Genomic DNA, 20,984 nt, shown 5'->3' with positions numbered 1-20,984 from the left:
GTTTTGAGAATGCTTGGTGGAGATTTTGTAGGTGTTGGTCTCTGTCTGTGGGGTTAGAGCAGATGCGGTTGTACCTCAGTGCTTGGCTGTAGACAATGGATCTTGTGGTGTGCCGGGATGGAAGCTGGAGGCATGAAGGTAGGCATAGCGGTCGGTAGGTTTTCGGTATAGGGTGGTGTTAATGTGTCCATCAATTATTTGCACCGTAGTGTCTAGGAAGTGGACCTCCCGTGTAGATTGGTCCAGTCGGAGGATGATGGTGGGGTGTAAGCTGTTGACATCGTGGTGGACATTGTCCAGAGTCTCTTTCCCATGGGTCCAGATGATGAAGATGTCATCAATGTAGCGTAGGTAGAGAAGGGGCGTGAGTGGACGGGAGCTGAGGAAGCGTTGTTCCAGGTCAGCCATAAAAATATTGGCATATTGTGGGGCCATGCGGTGCCCATAGCGGTGCCACTGATCTGGAGATATATATTGTCATCAAATTTGAAATAGTTGTGTCTGAGGATAAAGGCACAGAGCTCAGCAACCAGTTGTGCTATGGCATCATCAGGGATACTGTTCCTGACAGCTTGTATTCCATCAGCGTGTGGGATGTTGGTGTAGAGAGCCTCTACATCCATGGTGGCCAGGATGGTGTTTTCTGGAAGGTCACCAATGCATTGTAGTTTCCTCAGGAAATCAGTGGTGTCACGGAGATAGCTGGGAGTGCTGGTGGCATAGGGTCTGAGTAGAAAGTCCACATATCCAGACAGTCCTTCAGTGAGAGTTCCAATGCCCGAGATGATGGGGCGTCCAGGATTTCCAGGTTTGTGGATTTTGGGCAGTAGATAGAATAGCCCTGGTCGGGGCTCTAAGGGTATGTTGATTTGTTCCGGTGTTAGTGTAGGGAGTGTCCTGAGTAGATGGTTCAGTTCCTTAGTGTATTCCTCAGTGGGATCTGAGGGCAGTGGCCTGTAGAATTTGGGTGTTGGAGAGTTGTCTGGCGGCCTCCTTTTGGTAGTCAGACCTGTTCACGATGACAACAGCACCTCCTTTATCAGCCTCTTTAATTATAATGTCAGGATGGTTTCTGAGGCTGTGGATGGCATTGCGTTCTGCACGACTTAGGTTATGAGGCAAGCGATGTTGTTTTTCCACAATTTCTGCCTGTGCCGCGGGCGGAAGCATTCAATGTATAGGTCCAGACTGTCATTTCGACCCTCAGGAGGAGTCCATGTGGAGTTCTTCTTTTTGTGCTGTTGGTGGGAGGGTAACTGTGTATCAGTGCGCTGTTCAGTGTTGTCCTGAAAGTATTCTTTGAGTCGGAGAGTAGGCTTCAGATCGCGCAGAACTGTATCATGTTGGTGGGGTGGCAGGGCAAAGAGAGTCCCGAGATAGGACAGACGTTTCTTCTGGGCTGAGTGTGTGGTTGGATAGATTGACGATATTGCTGGGTGGGTTAGGGGTACCACGGTTGTGGCCCCATGTGGCAGGTAGGAGTTTAGACAACTTACAGTCCTTTTCCCTTTGTAGAGAGGTGAAGTGAGTGATGTAGATCTCCTGTCTTATTTTAGTGAAGTCCGTTTGTATGGAAGTTTGGTTATTGATGAGAGTCAATATACCGAAAACCTACCGACCGCTATGCCTACCTTCATGCCTCCAGCTTCCATCCCGGGCACACCACAAGATCCATTGTCTACAGCCAAGCACTGAGGTACAACCGCATCTGCTCTAACCCCACAGACAGAGACCAACACCTACAAAATCTCCACCAAGCATTCTCAAAACTACAGTACCCGCACGAGGAAATAAGGAGACAGATCAACAGAGCCAGACGTGTACCCAGAAGCCTCCTACTGCAAGACAAACCCAAGAAAGAAACCAACAGGACTCCACTGGCCATCACATACAGTCCCTAGCTAAAACCCCTCCAGCGCATCATCAGGGATCTACAACCCATCCTGGAGAATGATCCCACACTTTCACAGGCCTTGGGTGGCAGGCCAGTCCTCGCCCACAGACAACCTGCCAACCTGAAACATATTCTCACCAGTAACTGCACACCGCACCATAGTAACTCTAGCTCAGGAACCAACCCATGCAACAAACCTCGATGCCAACTCTGCCCACATATCTACACCAGCAACACCATCACAGGACCTAACCAGATCAGCCACACCATCACCGGTTCATTCACCTGCACGTCCACCAATGTAATATATGCCATCATATGCCAGCAATGCCCCTCTGCTATGTACATCGGCCAAACTGGACAGTCTCTAAGGAAAAGGATAAATGGACACAAATCAGATATTAGGAATGGCAATATACAAAAACCTGTAGGAGAACACTTCAACCTCCCTGGCCACACAATAGCAGATCTTAAGGTGGCCATCCTGCAGCAAAAAAACTTCAGGACCAGACTTCAAAGAGAAACTGCTGAGCTCCAGTTCATCTGCAAATTTGACACCATCAGCTCAGGATTAAACAAAGACTGTGAATGGCTTGCCAATTACAGAACCAGTTTCTCCTCCCTTGGTTTTCACACCTCAACTGCTAGAACAGGGCCTCATCCTCCCTGATTGAACTAACCTCGTTATCTCTAGCTTGCTTCTTGCTTGCATATATAAACCTGCCCCTGGAAATTTCCACCACTTGCATCCGAAGAAGTGGGTATTCACTTCTCATGCTGCAAAACGTCTGTTAGTCTATAAGGTGCCACAGGATTCTTTGTTGCTTTTACAGATCCAGACTAACACGGCTACCCCTCTGATCCTTTTCTATCTGAGATTCACTCTGCAACTCAGGAAATCCCATTGAATAACACTGAATTCCTTTAAAAAAGACAATGCCATCATGCAGAACAGATGGAATTTTAAATGTCTAGGTCTGTAATTGGGTATAAGGGAGTCCAAGCAGATGTAATCTACAGACAAATGGAGCAGGTAGGATTGTGTATAACAGCTAATAATGGCACATAAGATTATCTAAATTAAAGATTTAAAATAGCGCCCGCCCACTCTAACTTGCACCTTCTTCCATCCTTCCATCAGGAAATTACACGATCTTAGATGCTACTATACTCACTTACCAGAGTGTAAATTACATCATCTCTGAATTTGGCCAACCGTGTCTATTAAACTTTCTGGGAAAGTGCTTATCTATTTTTAATCTGTTTTAAAACTCGGGGCAACAGCATAAACCATCTCATTTAAAATCCAGACAGAAAGCACAGAACACTGTGTTTCAGATTTAAGTGTTAATATAGCTTCTGGGGCTGTACTTCATACTCAGGTTATCCTATTTCTGTATTTCATGGTGATAGTTTTAAAGAACATGATTTTCTTCATTGTAATTCCTCAGTTGATCATTACTCTAAGTTAGTTTGGGAACAAATATAATTTTCCATAACAAGTTTTAACTTGTTAGGAAAGGTTTAGTTTGTAGCACTCAGTCCTATTGGTGAGTTGTTTGAATTGTACATTTCTCATCAAAACACATCACAGATATTTCATATATTTTCAGCTAAATGTCAAATACTGAACAGCCATTTTGGAAGGGGAAAGACTTATTATAAAACAAAGTGAATATTAGTGTTCTTAAATGCAAAATAAAAAAATAAAAAACAATCTGGTTAATATAGGCCCAATGTTTGATGACGTTGTAAGCATAATATCTCATGTACTGTTAAAAATATTTGTTTAGTATCTTAAACTCACTCAAATAGATAAAACTTTAAACTTTTATAATACAAGTAGAAGTGAATGGAGAGGCAGTGAAAGATGCCAGATGGAATTTAAAGTATGGTATTTATCCACAAGTCATATACTGTCCCGTTGTTGAGAATGCATGCTACTTTGGTAATGTGGATCGATCTCCTCCTGGAGGGACTACATCAGAGTGATAGGTTAACTAAGTCTTCAGACAGATTTAATACTTGTCCCTTCAGTACTAAACATTGTCAATCGTCTAATCCATTTTTTACTATATATTTTGTATAGACAGATATTTACTCCTAAAAATTGGATTTAGTTCAGTAACTCACTTTGCATAGGAATTTTTGGTCCCTACAGACTTGGATTTGGATCTTTGATGGAGAACCATATGGGTGGAACTGTGTGTCTACATGGAGGCCTATTGAAGTTGTTGGGGCTCTGTGAGCGCAGAGATCTGGAGTTACAAAAACATTGTCAGAAAATTCCCAGCCAGGTCTATCTGGTACTTGGAGCCTCTCTGGAACAGTGAACTAGTCATAAAATCTTCCTTTTAGCCATCCAGCTCTCTCTTCATCCATTCAGTCCTATACAACTTTATTGCCTTGACTACTTTTTTGCTTTTCAACCCTTGACTTAAATGCAGGTCCAAAATTTTAGTGAAAGAGGCTGACTATTACTATTAATCTTCTTGGTGATTATTTTTAATAAAAAGATCAGTGGAGTCCTAGGTTTAATGTAATTTGTAATGAAATAATGAGCTTCCTGACTACAGAAGACTGAGCCTTTTCTGATTTCCGGAATGATGAATTGACTCTGTCAACATTTGCAATCTAGTCTAGTGAAATATTTAGCTATGAAAGTTTAATTCTCATTCTTTATTTATGAAAGCAGTGGTAGTGTCACAACATGTTATAATACAAGTGCTATTTTGTGTGATTTATTTTAATGAGTGTCACTTTGGTGACGTGTTTAGTAATTGTTGACCCATATTTAATGCTAAAATCTCTAAGTGTTCTGAAATGTAATAAATCAGTCATTGTATTTAAAAATAAAAATCAAAATCAACAAACCATACCTCTTTGCAGTTGTCTTCTACCTAGGAAAATGCAGTGATCTCAGAGCTGCCAATAGACAGCTGTTAATAGTAGGGCAAGGCAATAGGAGTGGTTTAACCCTGCTGCTTTGCAAACATTTTTTAAAGATGCTTTATATGTTTGTTAAAAATGTGAATTTAAACTTCTGTAAAATACCTACTCTCTATAGATTTTAAGAAACCTCTGTAGCATACTGACTTACATACATTTGGGAATAAATGAGACAATGCAATGCATTGCTTCTGTAACGCAAGTGTAACCTTATAGGATGTATCTTTTGTGCTTATTATTCAGTAGGTTAGCGGGGTAATGCACAAGGTTCGGTGAGATCAGAACTGGGATTTAGTAGTATTCTAAGAGAGCCATTTAGTTAGGATTCATAGCATAAACCATCTCTCTTTCAACTCATTTGTGTAGACAGTTAAAAGACAAATCAGAAAACTTACCAAAATAGCATATATGTACTACTTTTTTGTGAATTACAAAATCAGGGTTTATTGTAACAGTTTTAGGACTGGTAATAAACTGAACAATAAACATCAAGCCACAAGGCTGTAGTTCCTTTTGTAGTTCTAACAGTATAAACGCTAAAAGTGTTCACAGCTCATAGAAAACTAACTTCTCATATCTGAGTCAATACTCTCTTATTATATTTAATATGTACAATATGAAAGTCAATAGACATGCTTTTGTATCTGGAAAAAAACCTGGGGATTTTATAGATTGTATATGTGGTAGTAAAGATAATATATTCCGCTCAGTAAGCTGCTGTATGAGACCTGAAAGGAAGGAGGCCTTCAAAAATAAAAGTCAGCCTGATAGTTAAGGCACAGAACTTGGAGTTAAGAACTCTTGGATTTCCACTTTATGGTGGATGGGATCAGCTGATATTTTGTTTTTATAAAGCAGACATTCTTTTAAAATCCTAACCAAAACCAAATCTTCACACTCCTCAAATTTCCAAAAGAAATCCCCAAAAGATGGACTTTGTAGTATGCCTTGAAGATTACTCCTAGGGGAATTATGCGCCACTGTGGTACAGCAGAAAAATGCCACCACCCTCACCTCGCAGATTCTTTTTGCTCCCTTGCAGAAAATGGTTTCTGTGGGGAAGGAAAGAGAAGTACTCTTTGCACCAGTACTCACTCATCCCTCCCCAGCAGCTCAGACACATCTGTTCAGGCAGTCAGGGGAGAGGTAAATCACTGAGGGGAGGGGGTTTGGGGATCAGGGCCGGCTCCAGACCCCAGCGCACCAAGCGCGCGCTTGGGGCGGCGTCCCAGTGGGAGGGCGGCAGGGATTGCTGCCGGTAGACTCCCCATACCTGCGGGAGGTCCACCGGAGCCGCGGGGCCAGCGGACCCTCCACAGGCACGTCTGCGGGAGGTCCACCAGAGCCGCGGGACCGGCGACCGCTAGAGTGCCCCCCGCGACGTGCTGACGTGCTTGGGGCGGCGGAAATCCTAGAGCCGCCCCTGTTGGGGATGTCCCAGCTGCCCAGGGACGTTAGTCCCAGCTGAGGGGTGGGGAGAGGAGGAGGAGGATGGAGACAGAGTTACCTCTCCCCCTTCACTTCCATGCACAGTGCAGCTGAGGCTGGGCCAAATCAACTCCCAGAAACTTCCTCTGGCTGCAGGAAGCTCTGCACCGTGGAGGAGGGTGGGGCTTTGATGCAGGAAAGTCTGGGTGCAGGAGATGAGGCTCAGTGTGTGTGGGGGGGGGGAGGGGGGCGGAGGTCCAGATGCATGGAGGTTGAGCATACAGGGGGAGTAGCTCCCTGTACAGAGATCCCTCCGCCCACTCTCACACCTGGAACCCCCCCGGTCACACACACCCCTGCATCAGGAGCCCCCTGCACCCACCTACTTGAGAAGTCACCCCTCTTTTGTGTTATACTGCTTGTAGTTGCAATAACTCCTGCAGTTTATGAAGGAGGGGAAAAGCTGGCAGGCCCCCTTGATTTTGGAATTCACTTTCCTCTCTCAACTCTAGCTACAAGCCAATGAACAGCCAGTCCAGGCACAGAGGACTGTCATAGGATGTTCACAATGAGATGCTCCAATTAAAAAGTAGGTTGCTGCATTGTGTACTAGCTTCAGTATCAGTATAGGTTAAAATGAGTAGTCCTAATCTGTTCTTAAAGTGAAAAAGGCCTAGATTTCAGGAAAAATGGCACATACTGACCACATGCAGATGTAAAATAGCCACCCAGGTTACACTAATCTCAATGCAGTTCCCAATTTATGAACTTTGATTAAAAAAAAAAGTATTGCAGTACTCCCTCAATCAGGAGATGTAATCTCAGCCATGTCCTCCTGTGGCTTCCTCCAGCCCACTATAATCTCCTCAGCCTTGAGTATCAACCGACTCACTCTCATCCAGGTTATAATCTTACTCAAATGCGGTAGCAAGAAGCATTTGGCCCTGAAAAAGAGAAGATATGTAAGATTCTTTTCACTGACTGTTAACTATCTAATGATGTCTATTTAAATGTCAACACAGTTAATGGTTAACTCTTTCCCTGCTGATTGTTTTGCTATAAACTTCCAGCTGCTCCAGGATGGTGGGAAAAAAAAAGTATGTAGAATATTCCCACAGTCTCCGCTCCTTCTGCAAATCTAGCTCTTTTTTTACGTACACAGAGAACTGTTATTAGAGTGGTCTTCTCCTGTTGGAATTAGTATTGATGTAGGCTATTATCACATCACTAATTTAACCATAAATTCCTTTTCTAAATCCAAAGGCTGAATGGTAATTATTACAATTGCTCTAAACATTCCTGAAAAACCTAAATAACCAATTTCGTACGTTGAAACAGTAACAAAACATTGATAAGCATTTGATCAAGATACTTATAATTAGGTAAAACCTAGGGGTACTTAGACCTATATTGGTTGGCTCCAATGTGGTCCTGCGAGTATTAGCAATGAACCCTTTAAGAGTTTACTGTTTTATACCCTTTGACCAAGTACTTGACATCTCTTGTTTGTTAATTACTGACTTCAGCTAAAAAACAATTTGAGAGAGTTCACCCTTATTTCCAGTCTTAATCCAGATAAGATTTACAACCTTCTTTCTCCCCAAGGCCTTTCCTGCCTATATCCTTCTTTCTGATCAACAGTTTTTCCTCTGCATCTGGATTCACATAGACCCTGATTTTTTAGATAACACTATGGGTGGGAAGGTGCATGTGGGCTCTTTTGAAGACATTCTCTGTCTTATTTAAACCCATATGTAGTCATCCATAGGTCAAAGGCCGCCTTTTTAGAAACTTCCCCTTATTTTATTATTGTTCTTTGAACCAGACATCCTCGATTATAACTGCAGCTACCAAGATCCCCCTTTGATGCCACTCCATCTACCAAACCATCTCAGCACATGGGAGAGAGGGAGCCTTACTCCCTGAACCAGCACGTACTCAGAGGAGATGAGGGAAAGTGCAACAGATACTGCAATCCCATGCAATATCTTTGGGGACCATGTTGTATTTAAATTTATGTACTACAGTGCAACTCTGTAGGGGATGATTATCGCAGCTACTCCAGGAGCCTAAACCAGTGGGTAGTGATTAAGGTGAATCAATTAGGTTGTAAATGCCTCCTGACAGGTACCACCACCTGGGGAGGCTTATATATTCTGCTTCAAACTGGGTTTTCCAAAGACCAACAAAGAAAGGGCTTCTGATATGAAAAGGCTGTGTTTGTTGACTCAGCCTTGTTTCTGATACAACAAATGGATAGGACCCTCTCTCCAACGGGAGTCCCAACCCTTGAGGAAAGGTTAGAGCAGGGGTAGACAACCTATGGCACACATGCCAAAGGCAGCACACGAGCTGATTTTCAGTGGCACTCACAATAGTTTAGTTATATATTATGGACTTTTAGAAAGAGAACTTCTAAAAACATTAAAACGTATTACTGGCACACAAAACCTTAAATTAGAGTGAATAAATGAAGACTCGGCACACCACTTCTGAAAGGTTGCCGACCCCTGTGTTAGAGTCTTCAGCGTATTAGGGCCCCAAAAGACTGAAGGGTGACTCCTAGTATGTTTAGTGTGTGTTGTGTTGTTGTTGTATGTTTTCTCTAACGCTTTTACCTTAAGAATAAATGTGCTTGCTTAGAAAGAGTTTTGTGTGGTAACTTGTAACTGTTGGCAATGCTTTTATTCATAGCCCTTGGAGGGAAAGCAATGCACAGGCACTGGCCTTTAGGCAGACTGGCTTGCTGGGAATATCACAGTGTAAAGCAGGGAGCTGTGCCTTAACTACCCAGAGGGGGAGAGAGATGGGTCTCCACCCAAGAGAGGTGATGGCTAAGAGCTGGAAACTTTAAGTAGGTGCCCCCAATATTGAACCCAGTTAGAATTCTCACAAGTGCAGACTTGAACATATCTCACAGTCAACCAAGGAATAAAGTGTGCTGGATGGTACAGGCATCTCAGTTTTACAGGACAGTTACTGTATCATTCTAATATATTGTTCAGCTGTCTTGATGAGCTATGTGGAGATGCTGAAGTGTCCCAGAATATTATGTTTGTATGTATGCTTCCTTCCCTAGTGTGACATGCTGAATTTGAGCGTTCCTCTGTTCTCCTTTTTCTGACATACTGTGTAATGTATACTCTGTGCAGATAAGGCAAAACAGTTTTTCAACTTCAGTAGTCTGTGTAGCCCAACTGCAGAAAAGATTATTGAATTATGAGAATAAAGTGTCTTCCGTATCACTACTGGTAATTTTGCAGCTTGATTTATCAGTTCCCCAAGAGAATTACCATATCTTGCAGATTCAATTAGCAGACTAGGACATACAAAGCCTAACTGTTCTCCAAATAGCTGATACGTACAACTGCTGACCTCTGACTTGTTTATGAAATCTACTGTTCTCCTCCTGTTTCTTTATCTGGTTGAAGACTGCTTTACTTTTTGCCTCCTACTTGTATATCTGGAAGAACTCAGCAAATGATTAAAACTGTCATACTCTCTGACCATCCCTCTCCACCTTTTTTCAACTTTTTTAAGAGAAATTCATAAATCAAAATTCTTAGAGGTAAATTTCCAGCTTGATGGTTTTACTTCTAGCACTCATATGAATATTAATGGGAATCATGCTGCTAAGTTTCACACCTCAGTATGAAAATGTATCCCTTAGTATGCTCTTATTTTCACCATGTTATTGTTGTTTACGCATGTTTTATTACAACTTAATAGTTATAAGATTCAAATATGAGCAAGCATTAGAACACATGGAAATGCACTATGGAGCAGTAACATTTAGAAATAATAGATGCCCAACCAGTGTAAAAGAGAAATAGCAATCTAGAGGCCTAATTGTGGAAACAGTTCCTACCAGGCATAGTACTTACTATGATGGGGAATCCCAGAGAAGTCAAAGGAGCACTAGGACCCTGGGCTAAAGCCCATTAATAAAAAGCCAAAGACTCCCATTTACTTCAGTGTATGTTGGATGAGGCCCTATGTCTGTTTCCTGCACAGAAAGAAAGTTCCTGTCCCCTTGGTATAGCCAAGGAAAATAGGGCAGAATTTCCCATTAGATCAGCAGCCTACCTGGTGGGCTATTGGGGAGCCAGGCTACCAGGGTGCCACAGAGTGGGGACCCCAGGCTTTCCAGGGTGTATAACTCGGGGACACCTTGTGAGGTTGGTTCATTCCCTTTCACAGAGAATTTCAAAATTTTGGGCTTTCATTCCTGGTCAGAAGGAAGCCAAATTTTGAAATATTAAAATCCTCTATAACATGGAATTACCTTTTCCTCTGCACAGCTCTAATAATAATTCTTACTTAAATCAGATAAGTGTTAAGTATCAGGATTCTCAATAAAATCAATATCCTTGTGCCATCTATGCACTCTTACATTCCTTCCACAGAGTCTTCTTTCTCCTTTGTGTGGTCTCCATTTGTTTTGCTTCTTTCCTCCTTTTACTTAGTTTCTCCTCTGCTGTTTTTATTCTTTGGAATCTCCCATCCTCCCCATATTATGTTGTTTCTTTCCACCCATACATTCTCATTTCTTTTCTTCTTCACACCTCTCCAATTCATTCCTTGGTGTAGAAACTACTATTGTACTAAACTGAAATTTACAAGAAATCTGCTCTTTGAAACATTAGCATTTAGCAATTCAAGGATAAGTGCCTCCTCACGTGTATTTCACGTATTCATTGAATTCTTATTGTAGAGCTGCTCTTAAGTGTTGCCACTGAGTTTTCTTCAAAACTGTCCATGTTGAAATGCTTATTTTATTTTGAAAAATCCCAACCTTTATAGAATTATGTGGGCATTGTAAGAAAATAAAAGACAAGTCAATTATTCAATGTGATAAATACTACTAACAACAACAAAAGGTACCTCTTTAAACACGTTTCCTCAGAACTCTTTTCTAACTATGTGGATTTCTGGTCTCATGAGACTTATCTCTCTTGCAATGGCAAACTAAGAACATAAAGAAAAACACTACTTTCAGAGGTAAAACTACGTCTCTGGATTTCATAGTGAACCTGAAGCAGCTATATAACATGCTGTGTCACTACAGGTTACAGATACAATGCTGCCAACTTCACCTTTATTTCTCTCTCTCCTAAACAGCACATACCATTCAATGCTTGTATTCCAGTCGAGAGTGCTATTTCATCATGTTTCTGTAATCCATATAATATCTGACCTCCTAGTAGTTCCAGTTCCTCCATTTTAGGCTACTAAGTTTATATTTGAGGCTTTTCAGTAAAAGTAGCCAGACTTTCAGAGGTGCTGAGCACCTTCAGATCTCACCAACTTTATTTCCTTGAAACTTTTGTTTTACAACATGGATGCACTGAGGAATCTTGAGATGGTTCTCTTGTCTCACATAAGCACCAAAAGTTCTATTTTTACATTTTTATTTAGTGTAAAATCAGTGGGAAAGATTCTGATGGTTCTATTCTACATAGCCAGATTCTGAGGGTTCCAGTCCACATAGCCAAACACATCTTGAGGCAGAATTTGTCCCATGTGAACAGTGAGGTATTATTTATGCACAGACTCAGCTGTTTTCTGTCATTCCTGTGAAATACTAATATGTTTCCTTACATTAAAAAACATTTAAATTTTGAGAACAAATTATTTTGCTATTCTGTAAATGTGAAAATATATGTCCCATAGAGTAGTTCCATAACAGAAAGAGTCATAGATGAGCATGCATAATTACATCAGTGAAAAAGAACACCACATACTGTACTTTACAAGTTTTTGGTATAGTTTCTCTCTTTATTTTTAAATTCTTTTAAGAAAAATACAGTGGAATGATCTTGTTTTCTGGGCTCAGTAACAAAAGAAATGCATGCGTCTTAGCTGTCACTCTCTCTGCTCCAGAACAGAGTGATGAAGTCACAACATTCATTAACAAGTGATCATAGCCAAAGTGTTCAGTTTAGCCGTGGATAAGTCAACTAATAATAGCAGCCCTGAACAGTTGATGGTGTGGATAAAGTACATCATGTAATAAATAAATAAACCCGGGACATATACTTTTTATTTCCAGTGCATGGATAGTTTGTAGGGGAAAGCTTGCATAATATATTAAAAATTGCTTGGGATGATTAACTCTGATATTTTTTCTTATGATTGGACCTTAAAACTGAAACTTTGCATCCCTAAGCTTTTGTAACACTGCTGCATTTTACAGTGCATCACATCAGGATTCTAGGCTAAAATATTGGAGGCCTTTGTGGTGTCATGCAGCTAATAGTAAAAATTAAAAATTTCTTGCATGAAAAATCAGAACCAGTGACTTTTCAAGCCTTTCCTTGAGGAGACCAAAGCTCAGTTTGGACACTTCATGTTCACTTACCAAATAAAATCTGGTGGCTGAGAAAAGAAATTGTGCTTTAAAGATTTGTCCTACTGCTTCAAAAAGTCAAACAAGCCCTGGGTTCACAAAATGCCCTCTTTTAAAGTTGACTACGTAAACTGTACTTTGAGGTACTGCATCTCATTTAAATAAATTGAATCTGTCATTCTGAGATAGGAATCAACTGCTCCCAATAATGGGTAGATGCTACCATTATTCAAAGACTGGATCCATAATCACAACTTGACATAGTTCCTACATGTAAGAACTCAGTTACTCTATTGTCCTGATATTCTGCTGAAAATTTACTTTCAGTGGATACTTAGATGGACATTTTATAATCCAAAGTATTTTTAACTTTTTTCCCCCAAATTTGAATGAAAGTGGATATGGTATTAATGTTTATTAATGAAGAGAACAAACAAGAGACCCATAAACACTGACAATAACTTGATTCTTAAAATAATGGTATCAAAGCAAGATATACTTTATTCAGATATTCTGCTCTAAGGTAAAGCTAAAAGCACTAATGTGTCAGTAGGGTGGCTGTTTCTTTAGGAATCTACTCTGGCAGAAAACAAGTCTGTACATTTAAGATGAGGTGCAAGCACTCCTGGTCAATGATGGGCACAAAACGTGGCCCTGAAAAATGCACGGATGGATTTGCATGGATTAGGAAAATACTGTATGTGGAAATGTGGGTTACACTACAAAATGGATGTGTACTTTTGCAGCAGCAGCAAAGAATCCTGTGGCACCTTATAGACTAACAGATGTTTTGTAGCATGAGCTTTCGTGGGTGAACACCCACTTCCTCGGATGCAAGCAGTGGTACTTTTGTACTTTTGCAGCTGCACCCATGGGCAAGACCTTTGAAAATGTGTCTCTGTATGTCTCAGTAATGGCAGTAGGTTCTTTTCCCATTCTCTGAGTAACAGGTTAGAGGGTAGAGATTCTTCTGGCTTCCATGTAACACCCTTCGTAGACAATCAAAATACAGTGTAAAATCCTGGTTTATAGTTGAGACCTTTTCTGAAGGATAGTGGATTAACGTCGTTGCAAAAAGGATTATTAAGATTTTAGTCTGGGGGTTGGATTGACCTTAGCCATAATCGAAAACAGAACAAAGAAACTATCTATCTGTTAGGTACAAACTTCACAAAGATCAAAAGCAGATAATTATGGATGATACCTTTTAAGGCGTGTGCTGTGCTACAAGTCTAAAGGCTCTTATTCCACTTTTCCTCCATCCAACCCCCAGACTACCAGACACGCACTCTTGAGTGTCTGTGTATAGCCACAGCCCTGGTCCAGCAGCTCTGACCCCATCAGCCTGTCAGCAACACACCACTCAAACTCTGGCTTCCACCAGCCTTGGTTAGTACTTGCAGTGTGACCCACCCCAACACTCTTCCAAACCCAAATTTCCCCACAAAACATGTGTTGTTCACAGTCCAGCCCTCTCCTGGACAGTTCAGATATTAAAGGTCCATTGTCCCTTCAGAGCGTCAATATTTAACAGCTTGTTACTAACAAACAGTTCAGGTTAAACACAGCATTGGTTTAGATAAAGAAATAAAACAAGTTTATAACAAAAGAAGATAGGATTTTAAGTGAATTCAAGTATCAAGTATTAAAGTCAGAAATGATTAAAAGAGAAATAAAAATAAAATGCTTTCTAGTAGCTAAAACTTAACAAGCTAGACTTAGATTCAAAGTAAAATCCTTATCACTGTTTTCAGCAACATGGCTGACCAAATTCTCAGGTCAGGATCTCCCCCCAAAGTCAAAGGGCTGGTTCCTTCATCGTCTTAGGTGTAAGAGAGAGCAAGCTTGGGCTTTTCTCCCCCTTTCTTTTATAGTCCAATTAACCTCTGAAGTGGATTCTTTTGAGGGTTACCCCTCAAAGCAAAGTTTATTCAAACAGTAAAGAAAGCAACATGGCATCTACAAAAGCACAGAGCCTCCTTCCCCTTCTGCTCCTCAACTGTGTTTGCTGAAATGCTAATTTGCTTTATACGCATTTATACACTCAGCATACTTCTACTTGGGCAGGGCTGTGTGGTTTTGAACATATGCCAAGAATATCATACAGGAGAACTTTACATATAATGTTACTACATACGTTTCATCATGACATTATTAATCAACAAGATATTGATTTTCAAATTATACCTCACAAGGCATATTTTGTACAAAGATGATTACAATAGTGTATGGGATGTCAATACAAGGGTGCTTTAGTCACAGTAGCCACTCTTGACATGTCTTTCACACTAGTCTTAACACCTGAGCAGTTTGGGCAGGACCCAGAGAGAGACCTGACAACATCTTAATATGGAAAAATAGCTGTTGGAGGAATAGTTAGTTGCATTACAGAGAGCCCCTGCCAGGATACCACAAACACTCAATTTTTTAAAAATGTAGCAATCATGTTATTTTTAAAAAAAGCTTTTCTTGATCAAACCCTCTTTCCCTGCCAACTGACCGCTACAATTCCATTACAAAATGAGGTGTGTGTGTGTGTAAATTCTAAACAAACCAAAAGTTGGGCCAGTAAAACATATTACCTCACCAATCTTGTCTCAAACAAACAAATTAGCTGAGCATTACTGGGTCCTTTATAATGTGTGAAAAATTACTGCTGTACAATCACAACCATATTTTTCCGCATACTGGATGAAAAAAATTAGAAGATAAATACCCCAGGATCTATTTAAAACCAATGCTGTTGATTACGTCTGTGTCTGACATCGAATAAAGCCTTCTATCGAACTGGAAGTATTTGTTTCGTTAGTTTTCCTCATATTTTCATATTGAAAACTCAGCAAAAATTAAGGTGGAGCAATTATTTCTAGCAACAGAGAAGTTGCAGCACTCATCTGCAAAGGACAGCAAGAAGCATAAATATAATTGACAGCAAGTGTATGACCAACTTCCTTTTTTTTCTAAAACAGACATTTCCACAGTATTTAAATTAATAACCTTTAATGAGAGCAGTGGAAGACAGACCTTCTTACTTTCACCAATAGTAGTAGCTCACAATATTCCCTTCATTATAATGGGTGCTTAACTGCACCTAGTACGTTGGTAGTTAATGTCGCAACATCAATACAGCGAGAGATTATTAGAGTTCTGAAATAACTTGGCCATGCATGGAAATTATCCAAGCAACTATGACCAACTGAAAATGGAGTTTAATAAACTATATTAAACATCATAAAACAAATACAGGGTTCGCATCTTAGTGTCCAGTTATGTTTTTAAGTGATGGATGTCTCATACCAAAAAGACTTTCCTCTGCAATTCTGATAATATAAGATAGAGTCCTTAAAACTGTGTTAGTAAACAGCAACCAAATGAGTGAATGGGAAGCTTAAAATAAAGAATACTCAATCAGCTTTTGTTGGACTATATGTGCTTGCATCACATCACCCAGTGTTGACGTGCATCTACTGCTCAGGGGAAAAGTGACTGTTGTGTGCAAGCAGTTCCAAAGTGTTTTTAGGAGGGAATTTGTCGGATTCAACTGAATTGTACAGGAGAAAATTTAATTAAGCAGAAAGTAAATACCTAAGTTAGAATTTGGGTACCTTATATCCCGTAGGGTTTGAATTAAAGAGTTTCTGTTCACACACACATATATATGTACTAATTTTGCAACAGCATAAAAAGTGCTTTACAAAAAAATTAATGAGGACAGTAGCTTTGTGATATTGCCGCTCTTTTAAAAGCCTGTTAAAGTGACATTGAAAAATATCAGGTCTCGCCATGTTGTTCTGCACTGTGAGACTAAAATGTCTCCAATATTTTACAGTTGGGTCTTCCTTTGGCTCTTCCTTCAAAGTGCTGGTGTCCAGTACACTTTGGAGGTTTGTATGTCTGTGACAAAACATGGAACCCAATCAGTAGTGCTAGTGATGTTGAAAAAGCTAGATTGCTAATTCTTTACAGAGCATTGTTGGTAGCTGAGAGAAGAGAAAGAGACAAAGGGGGAACTTCTTATCCAGAAAGAGCTCCTCTCAAACTATAGAAATTGTTGGCTATTACAGTTGCATGTGCTTGTGGATAGATAGAGTGCAAAAGATACAGGTTGAAAGGTACTCAGTAAATGAAAACACATTGCAGACAAAAATTAGTGAAGGATCCATGGAAATCACCACATCAGGTGTGGTAACCTTAGAATGTGCTACATCAAAAATGTGTTGAACAAGATGAAAGGAGCTGATGAGTTCCTTGAACTCATTTGCAGACTATTTAGGAACTTCTTCAGTGTGTGCAAACTTAAGTTTATTTGTAGTGGAAATCTGGAAAGGATAGTCACTGTCTTAAAAGGTGCTATTAAAATTCAGGGATAAAACATAAATGCTTTTGGGATAACTCCTCTATGTAAATGATGAACACCGCAAAGACAGAGAAAAAATTAGTATTTCAGAAGATGGAAAGCTCAAAATAGAACAAATCAACTACCCACTCTGTTAAGATGTGTGGTTAAACTGAAGGATAAAGTCGCGAGCAAACATCGCACTGCTTCGTACCACAGTATCACTGCAGTATGAGATTATCACCACAGTGCCATCAAGCAGACTTGTTGTGGGCCAGACATAGCAAGTAGGTTCTGCAGAAGCACCCATTTATTCTGTCCACTTTCAGAATAAGTAAACACAGCTAATCAAATTGACAGAGACAGGTTTCACAGTATCTATTGGAGCAGTTCAGTCAATAGTGATTCTTGGCACTGGAATTGGTGGTGACAACAGCAGTAGTAGGGGTTTTCATGCCACCTCCAGCTCTAGACTCTCAGTACTTTGCATTCAATATGTTAAAGTGATCCAAGAATGCACCTTCTGGGGTCACTCAAAATGTTTTCAGTAAAATAACTACCTCCAAAACAGATATTTGGCAGATTTCTGACAGCTCAGCTCATCACCACTCACTTGTCATTCTCAGTTCCTGATCACTCAGTGCTTTAGATGCAATAGCTCCAGGGCATAAGGCCCTATTGGAAATATATTAAGGTTGGCAGTTTTGTTGAGAAGTTGCAACAGGAGAAAACACACAGCCAACAAAGTGAAAATACTACTACTGCTACCACTACTACTGCTTTAAAGAACAATTGAACAAAGCTGAACAGACTAAAACAAGCACAAAAAGTTCAAGCAGATGGCACAAAACATTGGAAGCCCCCCTACCTCTTTTAACTTTTTATGTTAATAATTTCTTGTAAAAGAATTTTGTAAGAAATTGTCAGCAGTGTTATTCCGTTCTCTATTTTTATGCACAAACTTTCCAAGACCTTAAAACCCGATTATTTAAAAAAAAAAAAAAAAAAAAGAGGGGGGCTCCTTATGTGAAAGGCATTGAAGGTAACAAAATATTCTTTGTACCCTAAATATTAGAAGTCCATTTCCCAAATATTAGATACTCCAGCAGTTTTGCCTTGTTATTAGGAATAGATTTGGTAAAAAGTTGATTTTAATAAGTATTTAAATATTTTTTTACCAATATGTCATCCCTATTATTTCAGCATGTTTGTTTCAAAAAGGTAATTTTAAATACACAGCTATCTTCCTGAGATTTTTCTCTATTCTATCCTGGGGGTTGAGGTTGTCCCAGCCTTCCTGTGGATCAAGCGAATCTACAAGCCACCTGGATCCACACAGATCCCAGTGTGACACCCTGGCATTCTCTTATTCACCATATAATTATTCACATATAATTAGGATATGTTTTGTACAAAGTAGGCCTTGTGAAGTATCATTCTAAAAGTTTTGACCTGCTAGACATTAATATCTCCTTGGATTATATGTGCTATCATTGTACGTGAAGTTTGGCTACTGAAACATGTCATGAGGTTGAGAACACCCACAAGCAGCCTTTCAGGTACAACAGTAAAAAGGCCAAAAAATGTTAATGGCTTATTGAGGAAATGCACACAAGCACAAGGATTACCCAAGGAACTGTGTACAATAGAAACCTCTCAGTGATAGCACTACACAATGGGAACTGTTTGACCCAGGTCACAGCAAAAGAGCTTTCTAGCAAGTTGGAAGAAGATATAAAAGGTGGAAATGACATCATGACGGCATCTCACTCTTCCCACAACAACACACCTGAAAGTACCAGAGGAACAGGACTGAACTGGGGGTGGGGAAGTACTAGTCCCAGGATACAGGGATTTCTAGCCTGTGTATGGAAACTTGGTGGATTGTTTGTATCAGTCAGGGCGAGAGATTACTGATTTAGATCCTATCTAATATTGTAGGCTTAGTTTGCGTTTTGTTTTATTTCTTTTGGTAATCTACTTTGATCTGTTTGCTATCACTTATGATCACTTAAAATCTATCTTTTTGTAATTAATACATTTATTTCATGTTTTAATCTCAACTAGTAAGTTTGCATGAAGTGCTTGGGAATCTTAGTTTAGGGGGCTGTTGCATGTTCTCTCCACATTGAGGGAGGGTCGAACTCCCTGTGCAGCGCAAGATGGTATAATTTTGGGGGGAGGAGGTCCCAGGCTGGGAAGCTGGCTGTAGCCTCTCTATTGTTGGTTCATGCAGGGGCTGGTCAGACAGCCTGCATGTAAGTACAGATGGGTGTGTCCCTACTGGTGTGAATGCTGGAGGAAGTGTAGGACTGGGAGTAGGTCTGCAGTTTGTCACAGCAGCACAGTGTGAGCGGGAGCCCAGGCTGGGGGGGTCAGAGGGCTCAGTTGTACCCCAGTTCCAGGTGGGACCCCAGGGGGAACCCGTCACATCTAGGTGAGCAGAGAGAGGCTGGAATTCCTTGAAGAGGTTTTGTGCCATAAAATAATTTTCCCTTCCCCCCCATGCTAGGCCTCAGGACACTCTTAAAAACAGATTCCCTCGACAAAGATTGGTAATAGAAGCCTTTTTCTGCCTTGAAATCCAGGTATACAGTGGAAGACAATGTGCGGGTTCTCCACAGCTCCACCCTAATTTATTCACTGCCTACCTCGCCCTTCCATGGATCCTGAGTCTGCAGTGCTCCCTCTGGGGGGAGGGGCACAGTGCTGCCACAGAATTGACCAAAACTCCATCTGCAGCGGTAGAGGAGATATATGTCCCACGTGTCCCCTTTGGACACAGATCTCAGGGCTTCATTAGGCCCTGGGATTGTAAAGATTGGTTTGCATTTGTGTGTGTGTGTGTGTGTGTGTGTGTGTGTGTGTGTGTGTGTGTTGTTAAAATGTGAAATAAGCATGTGACTCAAAATTACAGTGTGCCCCAGGAAGTTCAGATGTTACTCTGTATCACTGGTTCAGCTATACTGTGTTACAGGAATTCTGAGATCCTGAAATCCATGTTATAATTTCTCTGGTGCTAAGACATTAGAATGTGTCTAAGAAATGGATTGTATGAATGAGGAAATATTCTTGTATCTGTTAATCCATTCAGTGATTGGATGTTTTAGAAGTTTACTTAAGCAGGTGAGTAGTCCCATTGAAATCAATAATCATGTGTTTAAAGGGAGTCAGACTCTTAAAGAGCTTGCTTAGCTGGATCCTATCAGGTAGGTGAAAACAGCTTCCTTTTCTATAAAAGAAATGTTTTCAAAAATTCATTAATTGCTTGTCAGAGCAATATGAACAATTTATTGTCATGCCTCCTTTTGGAAGTATTAGCTATGGACTTTACCATAGTGTATCTTCTCTTTTAGGCTGAGATGTGTGGATACCTTGAATTGATTTTATAATCTATTGTAGCATTAAGACACAATGGAGCATGTTTTTGAGGTTCATTAGCACGTGCCTTGGATACATGGTGTGGGGAGACAGAACATCATCCAAAGGGCCAAATGGGTCATAAAGAAACTGACAATTGGTGTCAAAAGCCAAATTGCATGTCTGCTGACAGTCCTCAGTCTCTTCCTGAACGTTTGGTATGTCACGTCTATATCATTACTAATGTACTCATAGGCAAAGGCGGCAGAAAATCATTTTTAAACATTTAAAAAGTCATATTATAACATAAAGCTACCTGTTTATTTTTCTATAAACTATTGTAACTTTAAAGGAAATATATTCACAGAATCATAGAAATATAGTGCTGGAAGGGATCTTGAGAAATAATCCAGTCCAGTCTTCTTCCCACCCCATCCCTCCACCCCCCCAAAAAAAGCAGGATCATCCCTGACAGGTGTTTGTCTAACCTTATTCTTAGAAACCTCTAGTGACGGGGATTCCACAACCTCACTTGGAAGTCTATTCCATTATAGAACTATCCTTGGGGCATATATACACTTACTGGTAGATCAGCACTGCTTCCGTCAATGCAGGTCTGGTGTGTACTCCACCTCCCAGAGGAGTGTAAGGAATTTCACCGGGAGTTG

General features: G+C 40.4%; 1 protein-coding gene and 1 long non-coding RNA gene across 9 annotated transcripts in view; one reads left to right on the top strand and one right to left on the bottom strand.

Moving 5' to 3' along the window:
• LOC120407935 overlaps positions 1 to 7,210 on the bottom strand; it is a 98,778-nt gene extending 91,568 nt beyond the window's left edge. For all 3 annotated transcript variants that reach the window (XR_005600338.1, XR_005600339.1, XR_005600340.1), the window contains exon 1: positions 7,070 to 7,210. This is a non-coding gene — a long non-coding RNA (uncharacterized LOC120407935). The remainder of the gene's footprint in view (positions 1 to 7,069) is intronic.
• The window catches only part of KDM4C (lysine demethylase 4C), a 415,762-nt gene that overhangs the window by 333,635 nt on the left and 61,143 nt on the right, over positions 1 to 20,984 (top strand). Inside the window, exon 18 of one of the 6 annotated variants that reach the window (XM_039544306.1) lies at positions 4,056 to 4,164. The exons of the other annotated variants lie outside the window; for them this stretch is intronic. Within the exon in view, the coding sequence (XP_039400240.1) occupies positions 4,056 to 4,142 (87 nt within the window). The 3' untranslated portion in view covers positions 4,143 to 4,164. Of the gene's footprint in view, positions 1 to 4,055; positions 4,165 to 20,984 lie in introns of those variants that run through there. 6 annotated transcript variants of the gene reach the window in all.

The sequence above is a fragment of the Mauremys reevesii genome, linkage group 6 (assembly GCF_016161935.1).
Source record: "Mauremys reevesii isolate NIE-2019 linkage group 6, ASM1616193v1, whole genome shotgun sequence".
NCBI classification, from domain to species: Eukaryota; Metazoa; Chordata; order Testudines; family Geoemydidae; genus Mauremys; species Mauremys reevesii.
This window is presented reverse-complemented; position numbering and strand designations above follow the sequence as displayed.